General features: G+C 36.8%; 1 protein-coding gene and 1 long non-coding RNA gene across 2 annotated transcripts in view; both read right to left on the reverse strand.

Annotated features, from left to right (window-relative positions):
* The window catches only part of LOC126821792 (uncharacterized), a 40,789-nt gene extending 25,892 nt beyond the window's left edge, over window positions 1-14,897 (reverse strand). The window contains exon 1 of the long non-coding RNA XR_007680498.2: window positions 14,641-14,897. This is a non-coding gene — a long non-coding RNA (uncharacterized LOC126821792). The remainder of the gene's footprint in view (window positions 1-14,640) is intronic.
* Window positions 14,898-23,773: 8,876 nt separating this feature from the next.
* On the reverse strand, window positions 23,774-25,130 carry LOC126822301 (melatonin receptor type 1A-like). The gene has a single exon (XM_050551100.1). The coding sequence runs from the start codon at window positions 25,013-25,015 to the stop codon at window positions 23,924-23,926; it is 1,092 nt and encodes a 363-aa protein (XP_050407057.1). The 5' UTR covers window positions 25,016-25,130; the 3' UTR covers window positions 23,774-23,923.
* Between the last annotated feature and the right edge of the window lie 327 nt (window positions 25,131-25,457).

Raw genomic sequence — 25,457 nt, forward strand, 5'->3', positions numbered from 1 at the left:
GGCGTATTATTGGATAGTGGTCTGAACTTTATAAAACAAGTTGATGTTGTGTGTGAAAATACTACTGACATCTGAAGAACATCAGTTCCATCCGCCATGCTCTAGCGCGATCATTAATTCTATCGCGACCTACCCCAAAATCGACTAAATCGGCTTCAGCGAATCCAAAATCTCACAGTAAGAATGGTCACAATATCTCCATGTCATTGTCACATAGTCCCAGTTCTCCAAACCCTTCATCGGTTACCAGTCAGTGTCAGGATAGACTTTAAAATACTCTGCCTAACATATCAGTGTGTCAGCGGAGAGACTCCTGATTACCTCTGCAAATAAATTCAACAGTACATGTGTATATTCCAAATAGACAGTTGCGTTCAAACAATCTCACTCAGCTAGTCGTACCAATGTGGAAACCCGCTACATTTGGACAAGGGGCGTTTGCTGTTGCTGTCGCTGAAAGATGGGATTCACTCCCAGTTGAAATCCATTTTGTGATTTCTTTGTCAATCTTCAAATCTCGATTACAGACTCATCTTTTCAAAATTCACTATAGAAATTGACAAAAAAACTTAAGAGCCAAAAGACTTTTGTACAGTTGTTGTAGGCACTATGAGCAAGATTTGTGGATTGGGCGCTATATAAATGGACATAATATTATTATTTAAAAATCTGATTCGGCCTTCTGACTTGTGGATTTGGCGCTTTATAAAGGGACATATTATTATTATTTAAAGATATGATTCGGCCTTTTGACTCGGCCACGACGATATGGGGTTTTCGAAAATCCTTAATATGACTCAGCCCCCTATAGATCGGAGTTTACGATTTTCTTTACTTGCAAATTTCCTAGGAAACACTTGTAGCCGATATCACCATCGGTGGAAATCGAACGTTAAGCCCCACGAACAAACGAACGAATTATGCGCGAATACTTCGCTATAAAAATGTCCCAGGAAGATAGATAGTGATTCCGTCTACACACATTCTCGGTATCCCGTGTGGTATCCCTCCGTTCTACTCCACTAACCTCTGGGTCCATCTACGGGGTTTTCACGAACCAATCAAAAAACAGTTTACATACCAGTCTTGGCGTCATTGTTTCCGTTCACCACGATAATCTTATTTGGGATAGTTGGATTCTACGAACCAATCAAAAAACAATTTACAAACCAGTCTTGGCGTCATTATTTCCGTTCACCGCAATAATCTTAGTTAAAATACAATGAGTGTTACTTCCCTTCGCCCACTCGATTGGTCGATAAAAATAGCAGAGGTATCAAGGGCGGATAATTTGACTATTTGTCTCCCCCGTGGATGGACACAGATGTCAGTGGAGTAGAACAGAACTATACAACTGCGGATACCGAGCATGTTCTACACAGTGCGCAAAAAAACTCAAAGATTTAGTTCAAGGCAAATATGTGTCCTACTTCTAGCGATTTTTACAAATCGAACACTTCGGGATATATCCCCACGTGTTAATATGTGTACTTGATTTTTGCTGACGTATTCTACTGCCATATGTGCAGTTTCCAAATTTGGAGATAATGAGAAACTGCGCAAAGTGACGCACCTGTATGCGAGAAAAATTAGATGAATTAGATCTTATCCCGGGATCCCCAACAGTGAAACCCTAATATGTACAGAATGGGCCTAGTTTGTGTTGATTGGTAGTGAGTACAATTTCCTTCTCACCTATATGTATGTGGTCCATAAAATGGCTTGGTGTTGCATATACTTTACAGTGTAATTTTATTCTATTCTATTTATTTATTGCTTGTAATTAAATGACAAGATTTTTTGTAAATAGTTGACAGACCCCTCGCATTTTGTAATGTCTTCCATCAAGTAACTGAGCCCAGCTTATAATTAAATCTGGGTAAAAGAACTCAACATTGAATCTTGTCTTGTTAATCACGCAACATTAGAATTCCCATGGTGAATTGCAGGGATTTGTTTTTAGTGATTTATAAGGAAGGTTTCTTGTAATATAACTTAGAATTTCTCCTATTATGTAGGGAGTAAAATCGACCGGACGGACGCATATAATCAAATACGTCATATTTAAATACTGCACAAACGAGACGCGTAATATATATCGCGAATTGTAATATTCAAGTTAGATGGATTTTAACAAACGTTGATAACAACAAATTTAGTGGTTAGTGCTCAATTTTAGAGCCAATGGAAATTTCCGATTTAAACAGTAAATGCCTGAGACAGCAACTTATTCACTGAAGCCATGTTTTCCACAGGGATTAGTTTGGCTTATACATTTCAAAGACTTCGCTGAAGCAGGTTATCTTGCAGCATTTCAGAAGATCGCCCCACAGCAATGTGGCAAATGCACTTTTCTTCTATTGAAATTTATATTAATCTAAAGTATAAACCGTATACGTTTATCACCATTGTCAAACTAACAGAATGCGATCGATAAGACGTATAATTGCCGACATTCATTTACAGATTTGACATAACAACATAAATCTACATATTCAAGAAGTCTGTACGTAATGTTTCTATCAGCACCTCTTAAATCTATACTTTGTATAATCAGATTACAGACTGGGACATCCATAGCATATATATAGACTGTAACATAAGATCAAAGGTTCTAATGATAACGATGACTGTGGATTTGACTTATTTCAACAACGCAGGAACAAACATTAAACGTTATTACATCTATAATTCTAACAAGCAATACAGTACACAGAAACATAACATAACAGATTATAGTCAATCCGGTCATCGTCCAAATTCACGCATACCCTCAATAATTAGATGTGTGATATACCTGCAAATACCATTGTTTTACCACAACAGGAAAAGTACACATACACACTCCTGTAAGGCTTACATTTATACAGGACATTCATACACATGCATATCTATGCACACTGGACTTTCATAAACACGTATATCTATACATGCGGAACATTCACACAGGCGTATATCTATACACACGGGACATGCATACAAGCTTACTACAAGGCATAAAAGGAATCGATTTATACTTGTAGCGAAGGATTGAATTGTATCTATATATGAATTCCAATGCCGTTTTCTAACACGTTTAGCCTTGGGATGTTTGCTAATAGTAAATACTAGAGAAAACACGAGTATGTGTTGGCCTTTAACCTATAATTTGGATTTGTTCCAACCAATTATAATGTACAATTGTTCATTAAAAGCAGATATGGATAGCAATTCTCTTGATTTTTTGCTCTTGAATTAAAATTGTATCAATCAAATATGGTGCATTAATACACAGTAAAATAATACAAACATTGCGACTTTTTATTTTTTTAAAAACATTTTTCATTTCGGAATTATATCCCTTGTTATTATTTTATTTAGGAATTCACTAACGCCTGTCATTACAGTGTAGTACTATGCAGTGCTATGAGTCGACCATAAGCCAAAAACTCCCCACATCCAACGTGTGACGCATACTCTCTTCTGCAACATATTTTAATAGCCTTGTGATCGTCTATTATTGTCTCTGGTTATATTTTTTTCTTATTCTCTTCTTATGGCTAGGACCCCTTTTCACGTTGTGCATTTTCTTCTTACTATCTCAACCGTTAAGACGTTTATCTACAGGTACAACAATGCAACAGTTCGTGTCTACATTTTATATAAAGCCTGGATACATAGGTTACAAGCATAGGTTGCATCACAATACTTAACATTAACATGTCTTTCTCTCCACGCCCTAATTTGCAGATCGAGTTTACTGACGGAATGCCTACATCATATGGCTCTCCTATAAATCAATGGGGTCCACTCCATCCAGGTGGTGTCTCTTGAACCTCGGCGGTCTCTCCCGAATTTAGCGGTTATCTAACGAACGCCAAGAGCTCTGGCGATTTTCTACCCTTAGGTTTCGGCTTTCAATAATCTATTTGGTCAAATATGATATAATTAATTATAATGATGGGTTAGTAAGCCAAATGATGCTATAGGAATTTTCATAACACGGCTGGTCTGGTGATATTTTGTTTTTCACACAGAATCGGCTATGTTTTGGTTTTATAAATCTTTTTATGTATCAACAACTAATTCATTTGAGTTCAACAACTCACTCATTCATTTGAGTTCAACAACTCACTCATTCATTTGAGTTCAACAATTCACTCATTCATTTGAGTACGTGAGATATGACTTCTCTGCAATACATGTATGCGAACCCAATAATTAGTTAAAGATATAATATAACGCTATTGTTAATTTAAAGAGCAAAAATGCTATCAATCTTACTACAACAGGCCAGATACTGTACAGCGCAGTGAACGCTCAAAAGAAACAACCGAGCCCGTGACCACATTCATCACATAGCAGTTATACACAAATATAAACATTTAATCAAAGGTATATGCCTATTTCGTTTCGTCATTATTGATCAAATTTTCTGTTCTACATATTATCTAACATACATGTCAGATGTTAAGTAAAATCAGTATAAAATGCGGAATAAAACCCCCCAAAAGAAACCGAATTGAAAATCATCAGATTGCGCTTCTATTACTTTTAGAAAGCGCAAAATGAAAGGTGATATGACCCTATTTGACTTGAACTCGGCATGGTATGGGCAATCTGATATGCAATTCAGCTCTTCCGCAGTAAGAGATATGTGAAATAATCTCTTCGATCAGAGAAACTGATTTCTCTTCCATTACATTTAAATCACTCGATATCATTTCATTTTTAGAGCTTCTGTTACTGAGCGGTTCTCAACTAGGAAATCCATTTGTTGTTCCATTTAGTTTTCAGATTGATCCATCTGTATTTTAAAGCATGTCGTAAAAATATTTAATATATCATGTAAGTGGGGTTTATTATGTTGGTCTAATAAGGTTTATGTACATTTATCAATATATATCAGTGTATATGTATATTGTCATGATACATTACTACTGGGAAATCCATTTATATCCATTAACAACAATATCATTGAGACAAATAATATGCCTTATAATGACATCCTACGCACGCTACCGTCATTTAATGTACCATTACACAAAACCATATTCAAACCATAATATGCCATTACACAAACCATATTCAAACAATAATAATATAATACCATTAACCATAATCAAACCATAATATATCATTACACCAACCATATTCAAACAATAATATATCATTACACAAACCATATTCAAACAATAATATACCATTACACAAAACATATTTAAACGATAATATGCCATTACACAAACCATATTCAAACAATAATAATATAATACCATTAACCATAATCAAACCATAATATATCATTACACCAACCATATTCAAACAATAATATATCATTACACAAACCATATTCAAACAATAATATACCATTACACAAAACATATTTAAACGATAATACTACCATTACACCAACCATAATACCCCAATGATTTAAAAGATTCGAGTTGGTATAAATCTATGAAATTTGGTTTCAATCAAATGGCCTCCCACTCGATAGACATTTATTTCGTTTGCAGAAGAAATCATTTTATTCGATAGCAATATAAAAATAGTGCACAAGGTGAAGTTTAATCCAACGTCAAGAAATGACCAATTCTGTTAGCTATCGCATTATCAGAGAAAAGTTCACAGACATGTGGAATGAAGTGTTTCAGAGATAAGCTTCGGGCCCCAAGTTCACAAAGCATTCTCAGACTTAAGTTAAGAATTTGCTTAACTTTCAATCGTTGTTTATGAGAAATATCTTTGCACACAAAACTTTGCACATAGTTTCTTATTGATGTATTTGATACATTAAAACAACATAAGTTTTATAATGGGATATATTTTAGTCAAAATAAGACAAACAATTTTGAGTAAAATCTTAACTTAAACATACATTATGCAAGAGCTAAATCTGCCTATTGCAGGTCTTTCTTTAGGTCTGGAATGTTTTCTAAATTATTAATTAGACATTAATTAACTAAACCAAGCCATAATCAACTCTCGATGGCATCGGATTTCTCCGATATTAAATAGATTAGAACGGTTCATCCATATTTTAATCTAATTTAAAAATGGAGGAGCGAGACATAGTTTCGAACAAACTAGTACGGTGGTTGAAATTATTGCACACGTCTGTCAAACCTCCAAAGACTAATATCTTCGCTCGCAATAGAGTAATTTGAATGAAATTTTGAAATTATTCATTTTGCATTATCTATTTTCGAACTATTATTGCAAGAATGACTAGATCTTTATCTAAATCCGAATAACTAGACACCCTCCCCACACTATCCCAATGCCATAGTGCCACTGACCGACCGGGCAGAATTTCCATCATCGCACACGGCATGGCGTATGCCCTTCTTCATTAGACCAGTAGGATCAGAACAGTAGGACGTTAAACCCCATTTCATTTCATTTGATTTATACCATCCCATTTCTGTGGCAATAATGCTATGGCTTAGTTTATAATGTACCATAACATAAGACTTAGTGTTATTATATTAATTATAAATAATTAATTTTTATGGCTTCAAACAAAATATTTGCGTCAAATATGGAAACAACAATGCCATAACTTTAATGCGTTTCACGTTTTTACAAAAATAACCACGCTTCTGAAAAATAAATTTTCAAAACAATGAAACATCGAGAACAAAGTGCCATTTAAATTATTTAGAAGCTAAATACAACCTTTATTTTATGGCCTGTATATTTCCTCTATCAGAGGCTTAGTCGCTATAAACATTAGACCAGGAGACGGGGCGGTAATAAATCTATAATTATTCACTTAGAGACGTGATTTAATGATTTGTTCTTCTTCTAGAAAACATAGACGTGGACGTTATTAGAAATCTTTATTTTGTTTAATGCATATTAATTTAAGAGTGATTTATTTTCTGTTATAACCAATACTTTTACACTAACCACAAGTCTAAGTATACAACACAAATGAACCTTCCAACTGAGAGGAAAATTCAATGAAAGATAGACTGGGGCTTGTCCGATTCCTTAAAATGCCACTAGCAGTAAAATTGCCCATACTTCTCTAAAAATCAATGTCAACAAATTGGGCTTAGCCAGATTTAAATATTCAAATCTGGATAAGTGATACTTTTCTGCAAAAGCTCAAATCAGTTTTAAAAATAACCGTAGATATCACGTTCACAGGCTTCAAAGGTCGACATGTGAACCGAAAGAACCTTCAAAATCAAAAACTAACGAAGCGATCACTCCGCGATTTTCGACCGAACTATTGGTAATTTCAATAAAGTTCCAAATTATGCCCAAAGGAACACCCCTGCCAAGTTAAAGAAATTCCCATAAGGTCTGCTTGTCATTTAGTCCAAGTGGAGGGGTCTCGATCCCAAGCTTGTACCGGACAAGAAGTATGGTCGCCAGCCTTACCTAGCGGAGTCTGTATGTCTATTTCTCTGTCTTTCTCAATATTCCGCCTAGAGCTATAGTCTGGATTGCCTTGATATTTCATAAATTTTCATGATCACATATTATTATGATTCTTCTCTAGGCTCAACCAAGCCATAAAAAGAATCCACATTGAACTTTGTCTTGTATACCGTTCATTAGCTTTAAAACTCCAAAAATAGAAATTTACGATTTGAAAAATTTGAAATTCCACATGTTTTTCCTTCAAGCAAATCAAACAGAAGTCAAACATGTAATTCAGTTCGACTTGGCTCTTAAACTTTGTGTTTACATTTCATTACATTTAATTCCCTTTACAGACAAAATGGACGTCTTCTCATCCAAGTTAGGGAATGTCAGATGACAAAATTCGTCTTTAATTGTTCATATAATTCACATGCTGTCTATGAATAAAATTATCAAGACTATTTATAGAACATACAAATCTCCAACAAAAGGTTCTCAGCATAAATTGTATGTCGAATCCGTTGTTTTAATCAACAAAATGATTTATCGGTAAAATGGATGACCTGTAAAATACCAAACTTCATATACATGTAGTAATTATAGGAGCTAAATCGCTAATATTTGGGACCTAGAAATTGGGTCGCAATGCATATAATAATGTAATATGAATTGATATAAACTGATTTACATTCAATCGTTTCTGTTTTACTGTAATTTCTGATCAGTTATGTTCGGCGAAATACACCCGAAGTTTCCATCGAATGGCAATCTCTAGCGTCTGGTTTTTCCAGTCTACACCGACAGTATTTATTCCGCATGCCCTCCAGATAAGAATATGCGTCACCGTTTGACATGTCTTGTGGAATATGTCTAGCCTCGTTCTTCGAGTGTCTTGTTACAAATGGCGCTGAAACGCATTATGGTACATGATTCGTGTACCAATGGTAAAATAAAGCCAATCTTTTCCTGGTAAGATCACAACATCGATGTTGATTTATTGACAAATAATTCGTGTTTTCCATGTCGAAGAGTTAGAGATTTAGCGACTTTAAATAATTAACATAGGCATCTGGACTAATACGACCAGCGGCTGCCAGGCAGGATACGCCCACATTTTGCAAGAGATGGATAGAGAACAAGCTAAAAACAAAAACGATTTTGTTTACAATCAGGGGCCATAATCCAGAAATTTATGGTCTGAAATGCGCAAATATCAAAAGGGACTGAGAATTTTGGAATATAAAGATATGGTTTAAGTTTCATCAAAATCGGATAAAAATTATGACCTCTAGAGGGTCCATAACCTTTGTACTACATACTTATACACAATTTGCGTACGAAGAGCGGCGATTTTGTCGAGCAATTTCATTTCGACTTACCCGAAATTCGAATCAATCTTCATTATGGCAGAATGGTGATACATCTAAACGGTTTTTAAAATCGGAAAAAAATTGTGACCTCTAGAGAATCCACAAGCTAAAAATGCGATTTTTCAACAAATCAGGGGCCATAATCCAGGAAGTTACGTTCGGATATGTGTGATTATCAAAAGGAACCAAGAACTTTATGATAAAAACATATATTTAAAGTTTCATCCAAATCAGATAAACACTGTGGCCTCTAGAGGGCCCCCAACCTTGATTATATCATATATTTACACTATTTGTGTACAAGGGGCGGCCATTATGTCCATCAGTTTTAGTCCGATGGGGACCACAAGCTCAAAACGCGATTTTTCCTACAATCAAGGGCCATAATTCAGAAATTTACGATTCGATATGCGCGAATATCGAAAGGATCCAAGATCTTTGGGTTATAAACATGTATTTCAAGTGTCATCAAAATCGGATCAAAATTGTGACCTCTAGGAGGTCCACAACCTTGATATACCAGATGTTTACACCATTTGCGTACAAGGGGCTGCCATTTTGTCCGACAGTTTTGGTCCGATTTTCACGAAATTCGAACTCAGCCATCATTAGGGTGTAACGGTGATATACTAAAACTTTTTTTTTTTTTTAATCGATAAAAATTGTGACCTCTAGAGTAACCACAAGCTAAAAGCGTGATTTTTCGTACAATCAGGGGCCATAATTCAGGAAGGTACGATCCGATATGCGCGAATATCGACAGGAACCAAGATCTTTGGGATATAAACATGCATTCCAAGTTTCATCAAAATCAGATGAAAATTGTGACTTCTAGAAGTCCACAACCTTGATATACCATCTTTTTACACTATTTTCGTACAAGGGGCGGCCATTTTGTCCGGCAGTTTTGGTCCGATTTTCACGAAATTCGAACTCAACCATTATTAGGGTGTAACGGTGATATACTAAAACGTTTTTTTTTTTTTAAATCCGATAACAATTGTGATCTCTAGAGGGACCACAAGCTAAAAACGCGATTTGTCGTACAATCAGGGGCCATAATTCAGAGAGTTACGATCCGATATGCGCGAATATCGAAAGGAACTAAGATCTGTGAGTTATAAACATGCATTTCAATTCTCATCAAAATCGGATCGAAATTGTGACCACTAGAATGTCCACAAGCTAAAAACGTGATTTTTCTTACAATCAGGGGCCATAATCCATGAAGTTATGATCCGATACATGCCGATATCGAAAGGAATCGAGATGTTTGGGAGATAGACCTATATTTCAAGTTTCGTCAAAACCGGATAAAAATTGTGACCTGTAGAGTGTCCACAAATTGTGGACGGACGGACAGGGGGGTATAAAAATCCCACCCTGGGATACGGAATAAATCAACTATCGTTCAGAATGTCTTGTTCCCCGGCTGCTTAGTCGAAGTTAATGACATGCCTCGCCAGACCATTCATTACATTCGAGTTTGAATCAAATATCAGGTCTATATTAAGATTGGATGTACAAATTGACTACAATACTCTATCTTAGTTTTAACATCAAATAATTACCGTTATTAATTAACGACAGCCCTCTTATCATTACTGAATCGGCGTACTAATCAATTTTGCAATGGCATTAGACTTCCTAATAAATATTTCAGATATAAAACATCTGATAGCACTTCCCACTTTACAATATCGATCACAACATTCACATAGCTAATCATATTTAGGTTTAATTCTTATTTTAAATTGCGACAAGCAACCAGAGTCAAATTATTACATTGGGCGTGTCTTGGTTTAATTATATACTGTTCCCAAAAAGTAGGGGATATTCAAAAACAATACAAAACTGCGGAAATGCACTGTTGTTTTTATTAGAGGTAACAAGTGTATGTTAGTAACAGGCCAATTGCCTACACATGAACATAAACAGTTCATATGGGCGGCTTATCTGACGGCCCCATTTCACTCGCAAAGAGATAGAGAGTGAAAATGGACGTTTTTGAGTTTTGTCTTAATAATGGGTAATTGCTCCACCAATCCTCAAACATTTCGTCGTGGCATGCTCCTAATCAACCGTCCAATCACGATTTGGAGCAATCTTACTCACTTCTCTTGCAGTGCCACGGTCAATTCTTGCAGTGTTGTCGATTGACGTTGACGTCGACGAACACTTTTCCCGATCAAATTAAACGTAACACATTAAAGCAAAGATACGCTAAACAGTAAATCTTATGCAAAAACCGATAGGAAAGCAAACATGGATAGATAAACCAGCACGCAGCAGTTTTCATCAACCCCTCCTTGCAGTGTCAATGGCGCTATTGGGTGTCGCGCGTGCAGCTCAGTGGTTCTGTTGGGGCGATAAGTTCTTCATCTGTGAACATACTCTCAAAGCATGTCAAATGTTCATGACTATATATATCATATCGCAACCTGTATAGGTATTTGCATTTCAATATCCCCTACATTTTTTGATGAGTATATTAAATAATCTGAGAGAAAGTCGAACATAAAACGTGGTAATTAGACACGACCATATCTTGTATTGTAACTAATTATTGCTTTTGCAACACCTAAATGCGCAATGATTAAGACACTATAATATTTCTCTATAAGCACATCATATAGTATGGTGGCTGAATGGTATCATATATGTAGTGATGTGGTTTCGCCCTTCATAACCCGACACCACGACAAACCGACATCACGACATATTCAACCCGACAATACGACATTTTCACCCGACACCACGACATGAAAAATGTGGTGTCGTGATGTCGGGTTGTCGTGGTGTCGGGTTATCGGCCATATTCCTCTCATAATATGATTATATACACTGATCCTGGTGTTGGTCAAGAAGGTTCCCTGTCGGTAGTGCAGGACAAAGGGTGTTTAACGTCCTACTGTTCTGCTCTGACTGGGCTAATAAAGACGGGCATACGCTATACAGTGTACTGTGAGGGACAATTTGCCCGGATAGCGGCGCTACGGACTACTCTTATATTGATTTCCAACTGTCAGGGGGTCTTTTACGTGCTCGCTTATATGTACATGGAACCTCGATTTTTCGTCCCATCCAAAAGACTATACGTTATCCCCTGCCAGAATCTCCGTCTTGTACCACTGTAAAGTGGAATCACGTCTGAAAATTTCCGGTGAGCTTTCCAGGCCAAGGCAGTGATCGAACACGAGACCTCAACGTTAGCGAGCCAACGTCCTACTAACTGAGTCAGCGTGACTACCAGAAAAGTAGGACATTAAACCCCATTTCCGGAGTGATTCCTCTTTGACAGTGGTGCAAGACGGGGAGGCCTGGCATGGAATAACGTATAGTCGTTCAAATGGGACGAAAAACCGAGGCCCATTTACATATTGGCGTGCAGGTAAAAGACTCCCTGACAGTTGGAATTTAATATAAGAGTAGGCCGTAGGGGAAACCACGCTGGAAAATATTGATGAACTTTCTCGGTCAACACCGGGGGCGAACCGGTGACGTCCAGACTAGCGAGCCAGCATCTTACTCACTAGCCACTGTGGCTCCCAAAGCAGAGCAGTTGGATGCTCTGACTGGGCTAATGAAGACGGGCTTACACTATTCAGTGTGTTATGAGGGACATTTTGTCCGGACAGCGGCGTTACGGCCTACTCTTATATCGAATTCCAATTGCCAAGGGATCTTTTACGTGCACGCCAATGTATACACGGGACCTCGGCTTATGAAATAGGGTTTAACATCCAACTGCTCTGCTTCGGGAGCCGCAGTGGCTAGTTCATCGATATTTTCCAGCGTGGTTCCCCCTTGTCAGTGATGCAGGACGGAGGGGCTGACAAGGACAGCTGTCTTATCGTTCGGATGGGACGAAAAACCGAGGTCCCGTGTTACCATTGGCGAGCACGTAAAAGATCCCTTGACAGTTGGAATTCTATATAAGAGTAGGCCGTACTGCCGCTGTCCGGGCAAAAATTTCCCGTATGCCCGTCTTAATTAGCCCAGTTCGGAGCAGAAGAGTAGGACGTTAAACCCCATTTCATTTCATTTATTTTGAATATAACATTATTTAAAATTATTTACATTTATTTGCACGGTGAGACTGGGAATGCCTGTTCAGACAATTGGTTTCATGTCATTATTGCTGAACAACAGCAGTTACGAATTTAACCGTTAGGTAGACAGATACCGTGCACGAAGTGCATGATTAGTATTTCTAGATGATTTTCCATCACTTTCCATTTGAAGTGATAGGCCCTACGTTGTGTTCAGATATACTTGCCAGATATACTTGACTAGATTATATGCATTATTCATCGGTTCTATTCATCCCATAACACATACACCAGTCTCCACATTATTATACCATTTACGGGTATTTCTTTTGTCCATATCAACCGGATATGAAAGAACTGTTTCGTCGTCTTTAATGTCGCGTTTATATTCTTGTGTGTAAGCGCGTTAGACTTGCGTGTATTACCTACTAGCAGATGACCCGTTTTAAAAGTAGCAGAACTCCGACCGGAAGCGGTAGTTCAACGCCACCTATCCCATGTTCCTCCCTGGTAGGTGCTACCCCTATTCAGCCTCGGGACAGCCCTAGTGTAGCCCCCAACCCTGACAGACAGACAAACAACAGACATAATATAGATAAGCCTATTGAAAAATTTGTACGTGGCAAAAATTGGTTTGTCGTCTCCAATGTCAGGTTTTCGTGTTCCATTATAAGGGCGTATCCGATATACATTGGACACGACAAACCAATTTCTGCACGTAAAAACTACTTACCTATATTATGACTGTCGCTTGTCTATCTGTTCAGAATATTCTGATCTTTAAAAATAGTGCCTGTATATTTTATATTTTACAAAATTATCCTGATTATTTCACAATATGGTTTCCACAGTAACTATACAGAGGACTAAGGGTTAGAAAATCTGCTTGCCCTACCAGATTACGGGTGATCCAAAATCACTTTATGACAAACGTGTCATATCCCGAGCAGTAGTAGCATCGAGTAAAAGAAATCTAACATGCTTCTATACAATCACCGTGTACTGGAGGGTTTTATATTATAATACACTTTTCAACCTTAAATGATGTCATACATAATGGAGACAGTTTAGATTAGACTATCGACAACATTATTAATAGGACGCCCTTCTGAATCAGTAAATTATAAAACTTTTTTTTTTTTTTTTTTTTTTTTTTTTTTTTTTTTGGCTGATCGGTAATGGGATAGCGTCCCTTTAATGAAGAATCATATATTGTATCACTCTCTTGCTTCAATAAATATACCAGCCAGATCAGATCATCGTAGCTCTTAAAGATTACACAAAGTTCAAATTAAAGAAGATCACTGAAGCATATCTTATTTCATGTTTAAAAACCCGAGCAATAAAATTGTGTTATAATTCTGACAGTGGGTCGATAAACCTTATGCTACTTCTATATTTAGAACGTAAAGTTATTTTTGCACCAAGTACTATATCAATATATAGACACAATAATTGACATTTTTACTGTTTTAAATGAACAATGAACCAATAGACCAGTTTGCCCTATCCCCAGAATCAATGCGTTATTATCATCTGCTCTAAGCTGGGGTGTACATTTTAGAATGTATATATAATCCAAGAAACGATGGTAAAAGTTAAAAGTCTTTTATAACATACGGTGTTCATCCTTAAAACTCAAATCCAGATGAACCGTAGGCTGATTTGAACTCTGACCATTACCAAAAACTGGCTTACAAGCTACGACCATTCTTTATTACAAAATAAGCTAATAGCTACAGAGTTTTTGTACATGTTCAGGTGACAGTCAGCTCCACTTTCAAGAGCTCGGTTGGAAGTAAAACTCCTTGTAAACGACGATGCTATCACATACTGCGGTTAGAAATATTCATACGTACCTTAGACTTGCTTTTATCTAAGACAGATTGGATCCTGCGTAGAGCCAATATAAGTTCGAAAATATTCCAATTTGCACACATATAACTCCACAATACCTAGATTATCATCTACAAGTTGACGTCTACACTCATGAACTTAGCAACTCATCTGCCTTCAAAATAATATTATCGTCTGCTTCAATCACACACCGGCCAATATCAAAATGCTTCCGTTCCACACATCGCGTGCAGCCGTAGCTAATAAATAACGTGACACTAACATTTCTGCTCGTCTCAACTTATCTCAAGAACGCTGAAGACTGATATTTTACGATATCGTCAAAATAAAAACCACTGTTTGTTTTCTAGCGAGAATTCGTGGCATCGCCGCCGTCTTGAAATAGATCTGAAACGGTTATTGGATAGGCATTCGTGAAATCACTGGTGTCTTTAAATAAATCTTTGCGGATATGGAATAGATATTATTCTATCTTCTCACCCATATGGCTTTAAAACCATCACAGAAACCATTAAGATGTTCTGTGCAATTATACGTGCATCAAATTTCAAAACTGAATTTTTAAAAACTGCCAAAGGAGACTTTATTTATAACTGGCCTATTCCCGTTCAAAATATACTAACAGCAATCATGACCATCCTTACCTGTACAAGCTATTAAAGCGAGAATTTCATATTTTCTAAGAAAGTCAAAACATAATTATTTCTATGTCTTTTGCTCAATAGGTGGTCAACTCACTATTCTACGATCATAGGTGTCATTCTCACACTTAAAAACCATTCACCTCGGAAATAATAACACAATTACCTCCCTTGTTTTTCTATACCCCCCCCCCCCCCCATGGAATTTGAAGTTGAGAATGATATTTTTGCCAATTTCTCAACTGGCAATAGTGAATTATAGGATTAATAGGATTAATCTTTAACACGGTAGGACTGTTTATAGATACCATCTATTTCAAGGCTTTAAAAATATAACTTAACAATATGAAATTATCGCTTTAATATGCTAGGAAAACGCTACAACTTTGCGTAAAAATTGAATTTAATCTAAAACTTTGCTATTATTTTATTATAATGAGTTTCATAACGTTGATTTTATTTGCAGAACATTAAAAAGGTGGTAAATGGCGTTATAAAAAAAAAATATTGATGTGTCCGTATGGTAACGGGTTTCTTTTTTATACGCCCACATTTTCTTGTGGACGTATATTGTCGTCGCCCCTGTCCGTCCGGACACCCGTCTGTCCACAATTTTTATTTGATTTTGACGAATAGGCCTATCTCCCAGAGATCTCGGTTCCTTACGATATTGGTATATATCGGACCATCGGCCATGGATTATGGCCCCTGTTTGTACGAAAAGTCACGTTTTTAGCTTGTGGACACTCTAGAGGTCACAATTTTCATCCGATTTTGATGAAATTTGAAATACATATTTATAACCCAAAGATCGTGGTTACTTTCGATGTTCGCGCCTATCGGATCGTAACTCCCTGAATTATGGCCCCTGATTGTACGAAAAATCGCGTTTTTAGCTTGTGGTCCCTCTAGAGTTCACAATTTTTATCGGATTTAAAACACCGTTTTAGTATATCACCGTTACACCCTAATGGCGATAGAGTTCGAATTTCGTGAAAAAAATGGCCAATGTACGCAAATGTATATATGGTATATCAAGGTTGTGGACACTCTAGAGGTCACAATTTTGATCCGATTTTGAAATATATCTTTATAACCCAAAGATCTTGGTCCCTGTCGATATTCGCGCATATCGGATCTTAACTTTCTGAATTATGGCTCTTGATTGCACGAAAAATCGCTTTTTGTTTAGCTTGATCTCTATCCATGTCTTGCAAAATGTGGGCGTATCCTGCCTGGCAGCCGCTGGTTTATATTTTGTATGATTCCACATTTATTATGCAAGACACTCGATTCGATCTGGATATGTTTCAGTAATGTGTCGAATATTTCTGATTTTTAATTTAAACACATTACCAAGCTCTAAAGTATATATAATGACGAAAGACTACATGCTTAACAATGCCCTCAACAAATTCAGCAAAACTATTGAAATAAGATATTCCAGAAAAATAAAAAATGGAATGTACAGTCAATTCTTTTTATGACTTCTTTGTTTCGAACATATCCCGTCACAGTCTCATATAAAAAGCTGGTCTTCAAGGGAATTATCAGTGAGCTTATAATTGTCTGTGTATCTGTTGTCTTTCTCTACTTTAGCCATTAACGATAACAGCTTTCCTTTTTATCGCGTCATTTCCCGATTCTTCAAATCTTGTTACGGATCAACCTTAGCACAGTTTGATGATGTTTATTATCCTAAATCTAATACCCCATGTCCAACCTTTTAAATATTATTATAAGATGTTGTTTTAATTGAATTTTGTTTCTAAATGGTAAAATTATTAGAATTATTAGCAATGTGTTTAATATATACTGGCTACCTGAATAATCTTCCCTTTGATATGTTTTACTTAAACATGCATTATGCAAGAGCTAAATCTGCCTATTGCGGGTCTTTCTTTAGGTCTGGAATGTTTTCTAAATTATTAATTAGACATTAATTAACTTATCCAGACCATAATCAACTCTCGGTGGCATCGGATTTCTCCGATATTAAATAGATCAGAACAGTTCAGCCATATTTTGATTTAAGCTAAAAATGGAGGAGCGAGACTTAGCTTAGAACAACCAGTGCGGTGGTTGAAATTTTTGCACACGTCTTGTAAAACCTTCAAAGTCTAATATCTTCGCTCGCAATTGGGTGATTTGAATGAAATTTTCAAATTATTCATTTTACATTATCTATTTCCGAAGTATTATAGCAAGAATGGCTAGCTCTTTAACCGAATCTTACATAATGCATCTTTAATATTACAAACAAAATATGTATGTAAGTTATTGCTACGTTTCTTTGATGTGCGAGATGTAAGATAAAACGATATCTGATCTTTCTAAGTCACAGAGTTATTTTGTCCTTTGAAAGCCAATTAATGTTTCATTAAGAGAGATATAATTAACCGACTTTTCTTATTTTAAAAAATCGAGTTACACTTGATTTCTAATCCTTAGCTCACATTCTACACACAGACGGCAAGTTTGTAAAATTGACGGACATTGTATATCTAGGGTTATTTTTATGGTCGACAATTTTTTCACAGGGGGTTGGCGGTGATTCATTATGTAAGATTTAGTTAAAGAGCCGACTGTTTTTGTGGTAATAATTCAAATATGAATATACAGAAAATTGTAATCAAATTACCATAGTCTAAGCCAAGTTATGTGTTTGAAGTTTTGACAAGACAGTAAAAATTTTCAAGTGCCATTGCTATTACTGCGATAATAAATAAAGTCTCAATTATCGATTTTAACGTTAAATTATTAAATATCGCGAGTTTTCTAATTCACTGAATACCACGACCAGTCGATATTCTAGAGGGTTGATTATGAGCTTGTCATGTGAACAAATGCCTAATTAATAATTTATATAACATATGAAACCAAGAAAAAAGAAGGCAAATTTAGCTCTTACATAGTACATCTTTAATGTCCGAGGCACACGTCTATTTTATCGATTACTTTGATGCTGGGACACGGCTTTGTAATATTATCAATATTGGCATACCTATGGAAAAGCATTAACTCCCTTTAAATTGTGAGTGAGTGTCGAGAATTAGACATAAATGAAATGAGTGGGGTTTAACGTCAGACTGCTCTGCTCCGAACCGAGATAATGAAGACGGGCACATGTGCTATGAGGGAAATTTTGCCCGATAGCGGCACTACGGTCTACTCATATCTAATTCCAAGAGTTAAGGGATATTTTACGTGCACGCCAATGTGTACACGGGACCTCGGTATTTCGTCCCATCCGAACGATTAGACAGCTTTCCTTGTCAGCCCCTCCGTCCTGTATTACTGACATGGGGGAACCACGCCGGAAAATCTGGATGAATTTTCTCGGCTAATGCAGGGATCGAACATCCGACTTCCAGGCTAGCGATCCAGCGTCTTACCCACTTAGCCACCGTGATCCCCGTGAACATGACATTCTTACCCTTTCATGTATATATGGTTCTAATTTTAAATATCTAATAAAAAGATAAATTATTTATTCAATTCAGATATAAATCCACCACACTATAATAATTCAGCATTGCGCCGAGTCTTTACATACAATAGTTTCTCTACTCTATTCTCGCTTATTTAAAAATAAGCGGTTGCCATGCAAGATATACGCCCACATTTTGCAGGAGATGGGCGGAGAACAATTAAAAAAACGCGATTTATTATTCAATCAGGTGCCATATTCCAGATGTTATGGTTGGATATACACGAATTTGAAAAGGAACTGAGATCTGTTGGATATAAACATATATTTTAACTTTCATCAAAATCAGATAAAAATTGTGACTTCTAGGGGGTCCACAACCTTGGCATTACATAGTTTTACACTATTTACGTACGGGAAGCGGCCATTTTGTTGGGCAGTGTTGGTCCGATTTTTATGAAATTTTAAGTCAATCATCAGAATGGTGTAACGGTGATATATTAGAACAATTTTTAAAATTGGATAAAAATTGTGACCTCTTGCGTGTCCACAAGCTAAGCCCGACAAAATGGCCGCTCTCTGTACGCAAATTATAGTGTAAAAGTGTGGTATATATGAAGGTTGTGGAAGCTCAAGAGGACACACTCTGATGATGGTTCAGTTCGTATTGTGTGAAAATCGGCCCAAAATTGCCTGACAAAATGGCTGCTCCTTGTACGCAAATTGTGTACAAGTATGTAATACCAATGTTGTGGACCATCTATTCGACTGACAAAACTTTAAATATAAGTTTATATCCCAAATATCTTGGTTCCTTTCGCTATTCACATGTATCGGACCGTAACTTCATGGATTATGGCCCTTGTTTCGGAGATTTACACTAATTTCAAGTTTCGTCAAAATCGGATAAAAATTGTGACCTGTAGAGTGTCCACAAACAAATTGTGAACGGGCGACCAGACGGACAGTGGTGAGTACAATATACGGCCCCACATTTTGTAACAAACAGTGATAATTTCAAATTTCAAACACGTACATTTTAATTTTACTTACGATTACTGGATTGTTATAATGGGGCATAGTTATACAATATACCTCCACAGTGATAATTTCAAATTTCTAACAAGTACATGTTAATTTCACTTACGATTACAGGATTGTTATAATGAGGCATAGTTATACAATATACGTCCACATGAAAATGTGGGCGTATAAAAACGGCCCCACATTTACACCAGTTTGTGACAAACATGGGGTAGGGTGGCCGAATGGTTAACACGTGCGCGCTGTATCATAAGGTCTGTCATTGAGTCAACTGGAGTGCTTTCGATTCCCCGGTTGTACATGACAAGGAGTAGGGTCGCCTGTCCAACCTCGTGGGTTTTCTCCGGGTCCTCCGGTTTTCTCCCACTGCTAAAGACTCCTAGGCGCAAGCGAATTTTTGAAATAAAATTGAACCATGTGTTAGTCCCGAAATTACCTAGTTTGTGTCGAGTGGACGGTATACCCCATTTCTCTCTTTATCCAGTTTGTGAAAAACAGTGATAATTTCAAATTTCAAACACGTTTTAATTTCATTTCATCGGATACGGTCGTCACACATTAATATATAGACCGAATACATTAATTTGTCATCAAATCACGGGAAGCAACTGTTAGCCCTTCCACCTCTCTTCGGTTCTAGACCATAAAAATCTAGTATTTGAAGAAACTTTGCGAATTTGCACTTTTACAACTACAACGAAAAGCGGAGCCTACCTCGTGGTTGCCGAATTCGTTTATTATATTTTAAATACTGGTAGGCCTAAGGGTTGTTATGTTATAAATATTATATTGTTTGTCCAATTAGTGATATTTATATTCTTAAAATCTCAATAATTGTGTTGACAATTTTATGGATTATATTCACGATTATTGAATTTGTCATGGCGATTACGCGAAACTGACAAACACACTCTTCTTTAGGCTAAACACGATAACATTTTCAAATGTATATGGGTATAGCTATCGGAAGTTCTAAAGTATGTTAGCTTACTATCTAGTGTAAATATAGAAAAGAAAAACACCAAAACGAAAATACAATTTAATTTCGGTCAGATTTGCTAGAGGTTATACTGTGGGAGAGTGAAATACTGTACCCGGGAACAAAAATCGCAGCTTCCACGCGATCCCAATGCCTCTATCCTCATCTCATCGTTAAAATATCAGAAAATCTAAATGTAATACAGAAACTAATCCAGGTAATCTTCTTCTATTAGTGTTTAACGTCCGCTTCCACCGAGGGCGGTATCGCAGACGAATTGTCTTACTTTCGTTATGCGTAGCGCACACGCAGGGATCTTTTCTGTGGAAGGAAATCGGAGTACCCGAGCCACACCAGGCATCGAACCCACGACTGTAAGCCAGAGGTTACCGGCCAGCTAGAGCTAGAAGGGCAACACTTTAAACCACTAGGCCATCCCAATCCTTCCATCCATTTTGTTCCGTTCAAGAAGATGAAGGTGGCGCACTCGGCAAACCTCGCCCGACTCCAGTACCCTACATCTAGCCTCGGTTGTATGACGAATTCCCCCACTGGAACTTTATCTGATTTTCTTTACACAAAGGACAACTTTGCATTGGAAATTCTACACACTCTTCGAACGACGCAATTTTGAGAACTTCTTTCTAAAAACGACAAGTTTTCCTAATAAGTAAACCGGTAGCCGCATCGCAATTGTATAGGTGTAGGTAGATATCACTTACCGTCATACAGCTGAGTCTAGATGTAGAGTACCGGAGTCTGCCGAGTGTAAGGTGGCACATTACAGAAGTTATCTCCCCTTATATGATTGTTGTAATATAGAGTATCGCTATAAGATTTTGCGGGGGGGGGGGGGGGGTAGATGGCGGAATGGTTAGCGCGTGCGCGCTGTATAATAAGGTCTGTCACTGAATCAACTGGCATGGTTTCGATTCCCCGGTTGTACGTGACAAGGAGTAGGGTCGCCTGACCATATGATATTCCGATATTGGCCTAGTTTGTGTTGAGTGAACGTTAAACCCCAATTCTCTCTTGTAAGATTTTGCAAGTCGAAATTGGGTATAGTTCTAGAACACCTTACACCAGTTCTCAATTGGGGAGTTCACATGACTAACGGATTTTTGTTTCGCTTCTGTATCTCAATACAATCTGCAATTCCATCAACGGTTGTAATACATTAATTAGGACATGTTTAATAATACCATTTTTGTACCACGTATTTTCTGCTACCGTATTTTTAAAGCGATTGTAAATGAACAAGGGAAATGATCATCTGTGTTGACGAATGTTGCTGTTACAAATACTGTATTGTATAAGAGTCACTAAAACTGATAAAATCATCTTTAGTTTAGTATATTCCCGTATAAATGAAAAACCTGTTCAGTTGTACAAAAAAAATAGACATCGATGAAAATTAATTATTGCCTATTATATGAATTATTGCACTCTGTCTAACCATAACCAGACAGATTATTAACAAACAAAATCGATGTAATGACAGATTCAATTTAACCCTAGGATCACCTAATATTTGTGGATGTTTTTACCCACCTGCGAAGATCTCCAAAGCTCTAAAGACTCTTTAATATTTACGCCGAAGTCTTCCGCCCTTTAATGATAACATGATTTTATTCTAAATTGTAATCGTGTCATTTTTATCGCCCTACTGATTTACAAGATTTTTTTTAATCATTTGCTATTCATTTGGAACCTTAATCGATAGAGTTTCATTATAAATAAATGTTTCACAACTTGATCAATTAATGTTGAATGACAAAGTATAAAAAAACGTCAAAAGATTAATCCTCACGATAAATCGATATTTTGCAGTTCCATTAATTTTGTATTTAAAAATGCAAAGTGAACCGTAATTAAGAAGCTTGTTCTTACAACACGAAAACACATTATATTTTTTAGCCTGGCTCAGATAGTATGTGGTTTCTGGGTCGTGTTTCACAAAACACACATCAATCGAACATTTTACTGTTGAAATTACATGAAAGCGCGTAAGCTTAAAAAATGGGCATATTAATAAGGTAGATGCTCCAGAAAGACTACGCTAACCCTACCAACGATAGCGATTTTTCATTAGTACAACGCTCGCATCTGATACACTTATCAATGAGTAACCCTGTTGATGTAAAATGCGTATAAAGCTCTTTTAGGGCCAAGGTGGCTAACAGATAAAGCCCTGGCTCACTAACCAATAGTTATGGCCGAAAAAGTTCCTCGGGAATTTTCAGCGTGGTTTCTCCTTGTCAGTGGTCTAGTCGTTCGGATGGGTCAATAGAACATAGGTCCCTTGGCAGCTGAATTACAAAAAGAGTATAGGTGGAAATGCGATTGTCTGGGTAACATTTGCTGGTTGGTGCTGAAAACTATGACGACGTTAAACCCCATTTCATTTCAGTTCAGTTTTAAAACCCTTAGGCGACCGGCAATACTATATACCGGAAAACACCGGAAAACACCATTTTATACTGAATACCGAAAAACACCGGAAAAACACTAAATACTGGAAAACACACTAAATACCGGTATTTAGTGTTTTTTCCGGTGTTTCCCGGTATTCAGTATAACATGGTGTTTTCCGGTAGTTTTCCGGTTGTTTTCCGGTATATAGTATAGCCCTTAGGCGACAAACAAGCGAAAAGGCCTTATGACCTGGACCCTCACTCTAAACCAGGAACTTCATTGGTCAGCGGGAGAGGGTGGGGGTGGCCGAATGGTGAGCACGTGCGCGCTGTATCATAAGGTCTGTCATTGAGTCAACTGGCATGGTGTCGAGTGGACATTAAACCACACTTCTCTCTTTCTCTCTCTCATTGATCAGCAGTCCTCATCGACTGTGTGTGAAATAGCTTTATTTAACGTCCGCTTCCACCGAGGTGATATCTTTAATCATTCAACTAAAATGCTACGATTTCTGGTGTATAATCAGTATTTTATTTTTGAGATTTCGGATTTCCAATGACCTTGCGTGACACGCAGGTAACTCTTGTAATCCATAGTCTTGTTTTCCAACAACAGAAACATGGGATCGAGTTTCTAGGCCTTGCATATTTCATAGTGTATTTACGAGCCTGGTGACCTCGGGTTTAGATCTACAGGCATAACCAATAGATAACAATTTTTAACAGTTATATTTTATTGACCAGAAACGGCATTGTAGAAATTACAGTGACCTGGCTTTATCGCTTTACACATTTAGATAGTGAAATCGTCTTTTTGAACGCGGACCTTAGATTATTATTGAAGAAATAATAACTTATTGGTTTTATGCAACTAGTAATGTGTGTTAAAATAACGGTAATTAAGATCAACCACTCGGGTATATAGCTGTACCTTGAATATGTCCACGTGTACGATAGTATAACGTAAGGGAACCAACACAAAACGTATGCACAAATTATAATAACGTATGTTTTCAGAAGATCGTAATCTGTTTTTGACATTAAATAAAACGGCCTTTTGACTTCTTCCATTTCCAAGGATTCATCATCTGTTTCAGAATCACTTACATATCCTTGTGAAGTATATTTTATTGGCCGCAGTTTTGGCTTTTTAAATTTGATTCCGGCATTTTTGAATTTCAAATTATTTTTCTTTACGCCGTATGAGTATGGATTTACATCCGATCCATGGTACTCTTCGGTAATAATACCTGAATCTGGAACTACTTTACTCCGCGCACTTCTGATCTTCATAAAGCACAAAATACACAATACGACCAATAAACAAATAGGGATGACATAAGTGGTCACAAACAGAAAGTTTAAATGTGACGTAGATAATTGGTATTCTGGAATGCACTGATATTGTTCTGGATAAAAACGGACTCTTCCCCAGCCAATCACAGGAAAGATTGCAATTATACCATCCATAAACCACACGGCTCCAATCAACGCCAGTGTTATATAATGTATAAATACATCTTCATGCTTTGATGGTTTTAAAAATTTCATTGCCCGCTCAACTCCTAACAGTAGAAAAGTGTGCATATTATTCACATTACTAAATGTCATGGCGTAATTCTGAAGGGCACAGATTTCATAGCTTAAAAACCAACCCTCGTTGATTAACGCAATAATAGTTATTAACGTCCAGACAGAAACAGCAATGATATCTGCAATGCACAGAGAGACTGGCAAATAAAGATGGGGCTTATGCAACTTGCGACGACGAATGTAGGTCACCAGTGACATACTGCTTCCGATTAAAGAGAAAATAAGAACCAAGATGAAAATCACTGCTATAAAAATCCTTATTTCTAAACTAGCCATTGTTAACGATTTTCTGCAGTTATATTAATATTCAATTTTAAAACAAGTACGCAGCAATTGTTTGAAATTTGTATCCATCCGACTGAATTCCATTGATGTGCGGTTAATATCTGTTTATTCAATCCGAGTCTGAAAGAAACAATACATATTGTGCATTTATACCTTCGTAATAAAGGTCTTTATCGAGGATATCTTTTACTTGCAACATGTCGATATTCTGTCGTGGTTGTCAAAGATCTCGAGATACGTGGAATTTAAAATGAATTCGAGTCTATACAACTATTTCTAGATCTATACTCTCTTGTAGAAAACATAACATAGCTATCGATCAAATATCGTATAATCTATATTTCTGTTATCATGTATTAACATGTATACAGACCTTCATATCGATTATAACCGACCATAGACTTCCATTTACAAGAGATATTTCCATTTACAA

This window comes from Patella vulgata, chromosome 5 (assembly GCF_932274485.2).
Source record: "Patella vulgata chromosome 5, xgPatVulg1.2, whole genome shotgun sequence".
Classification (NCBI taxonomy): Eukaryota; Metazoa; Mollusca; class Gastropoda; family Patellidae; genus Patella; species Patella vulgata.

Bases quoted from the DNA above. Each gene is read 5' to 3' on its own strand.
- LOC126822301 (XM_050551100.1), bottom strand. From the start codon at position 25,015: ATGGCTAGTTTAGAAATAAGGATTTTTATAGCAGTGATTTTCATCTTG.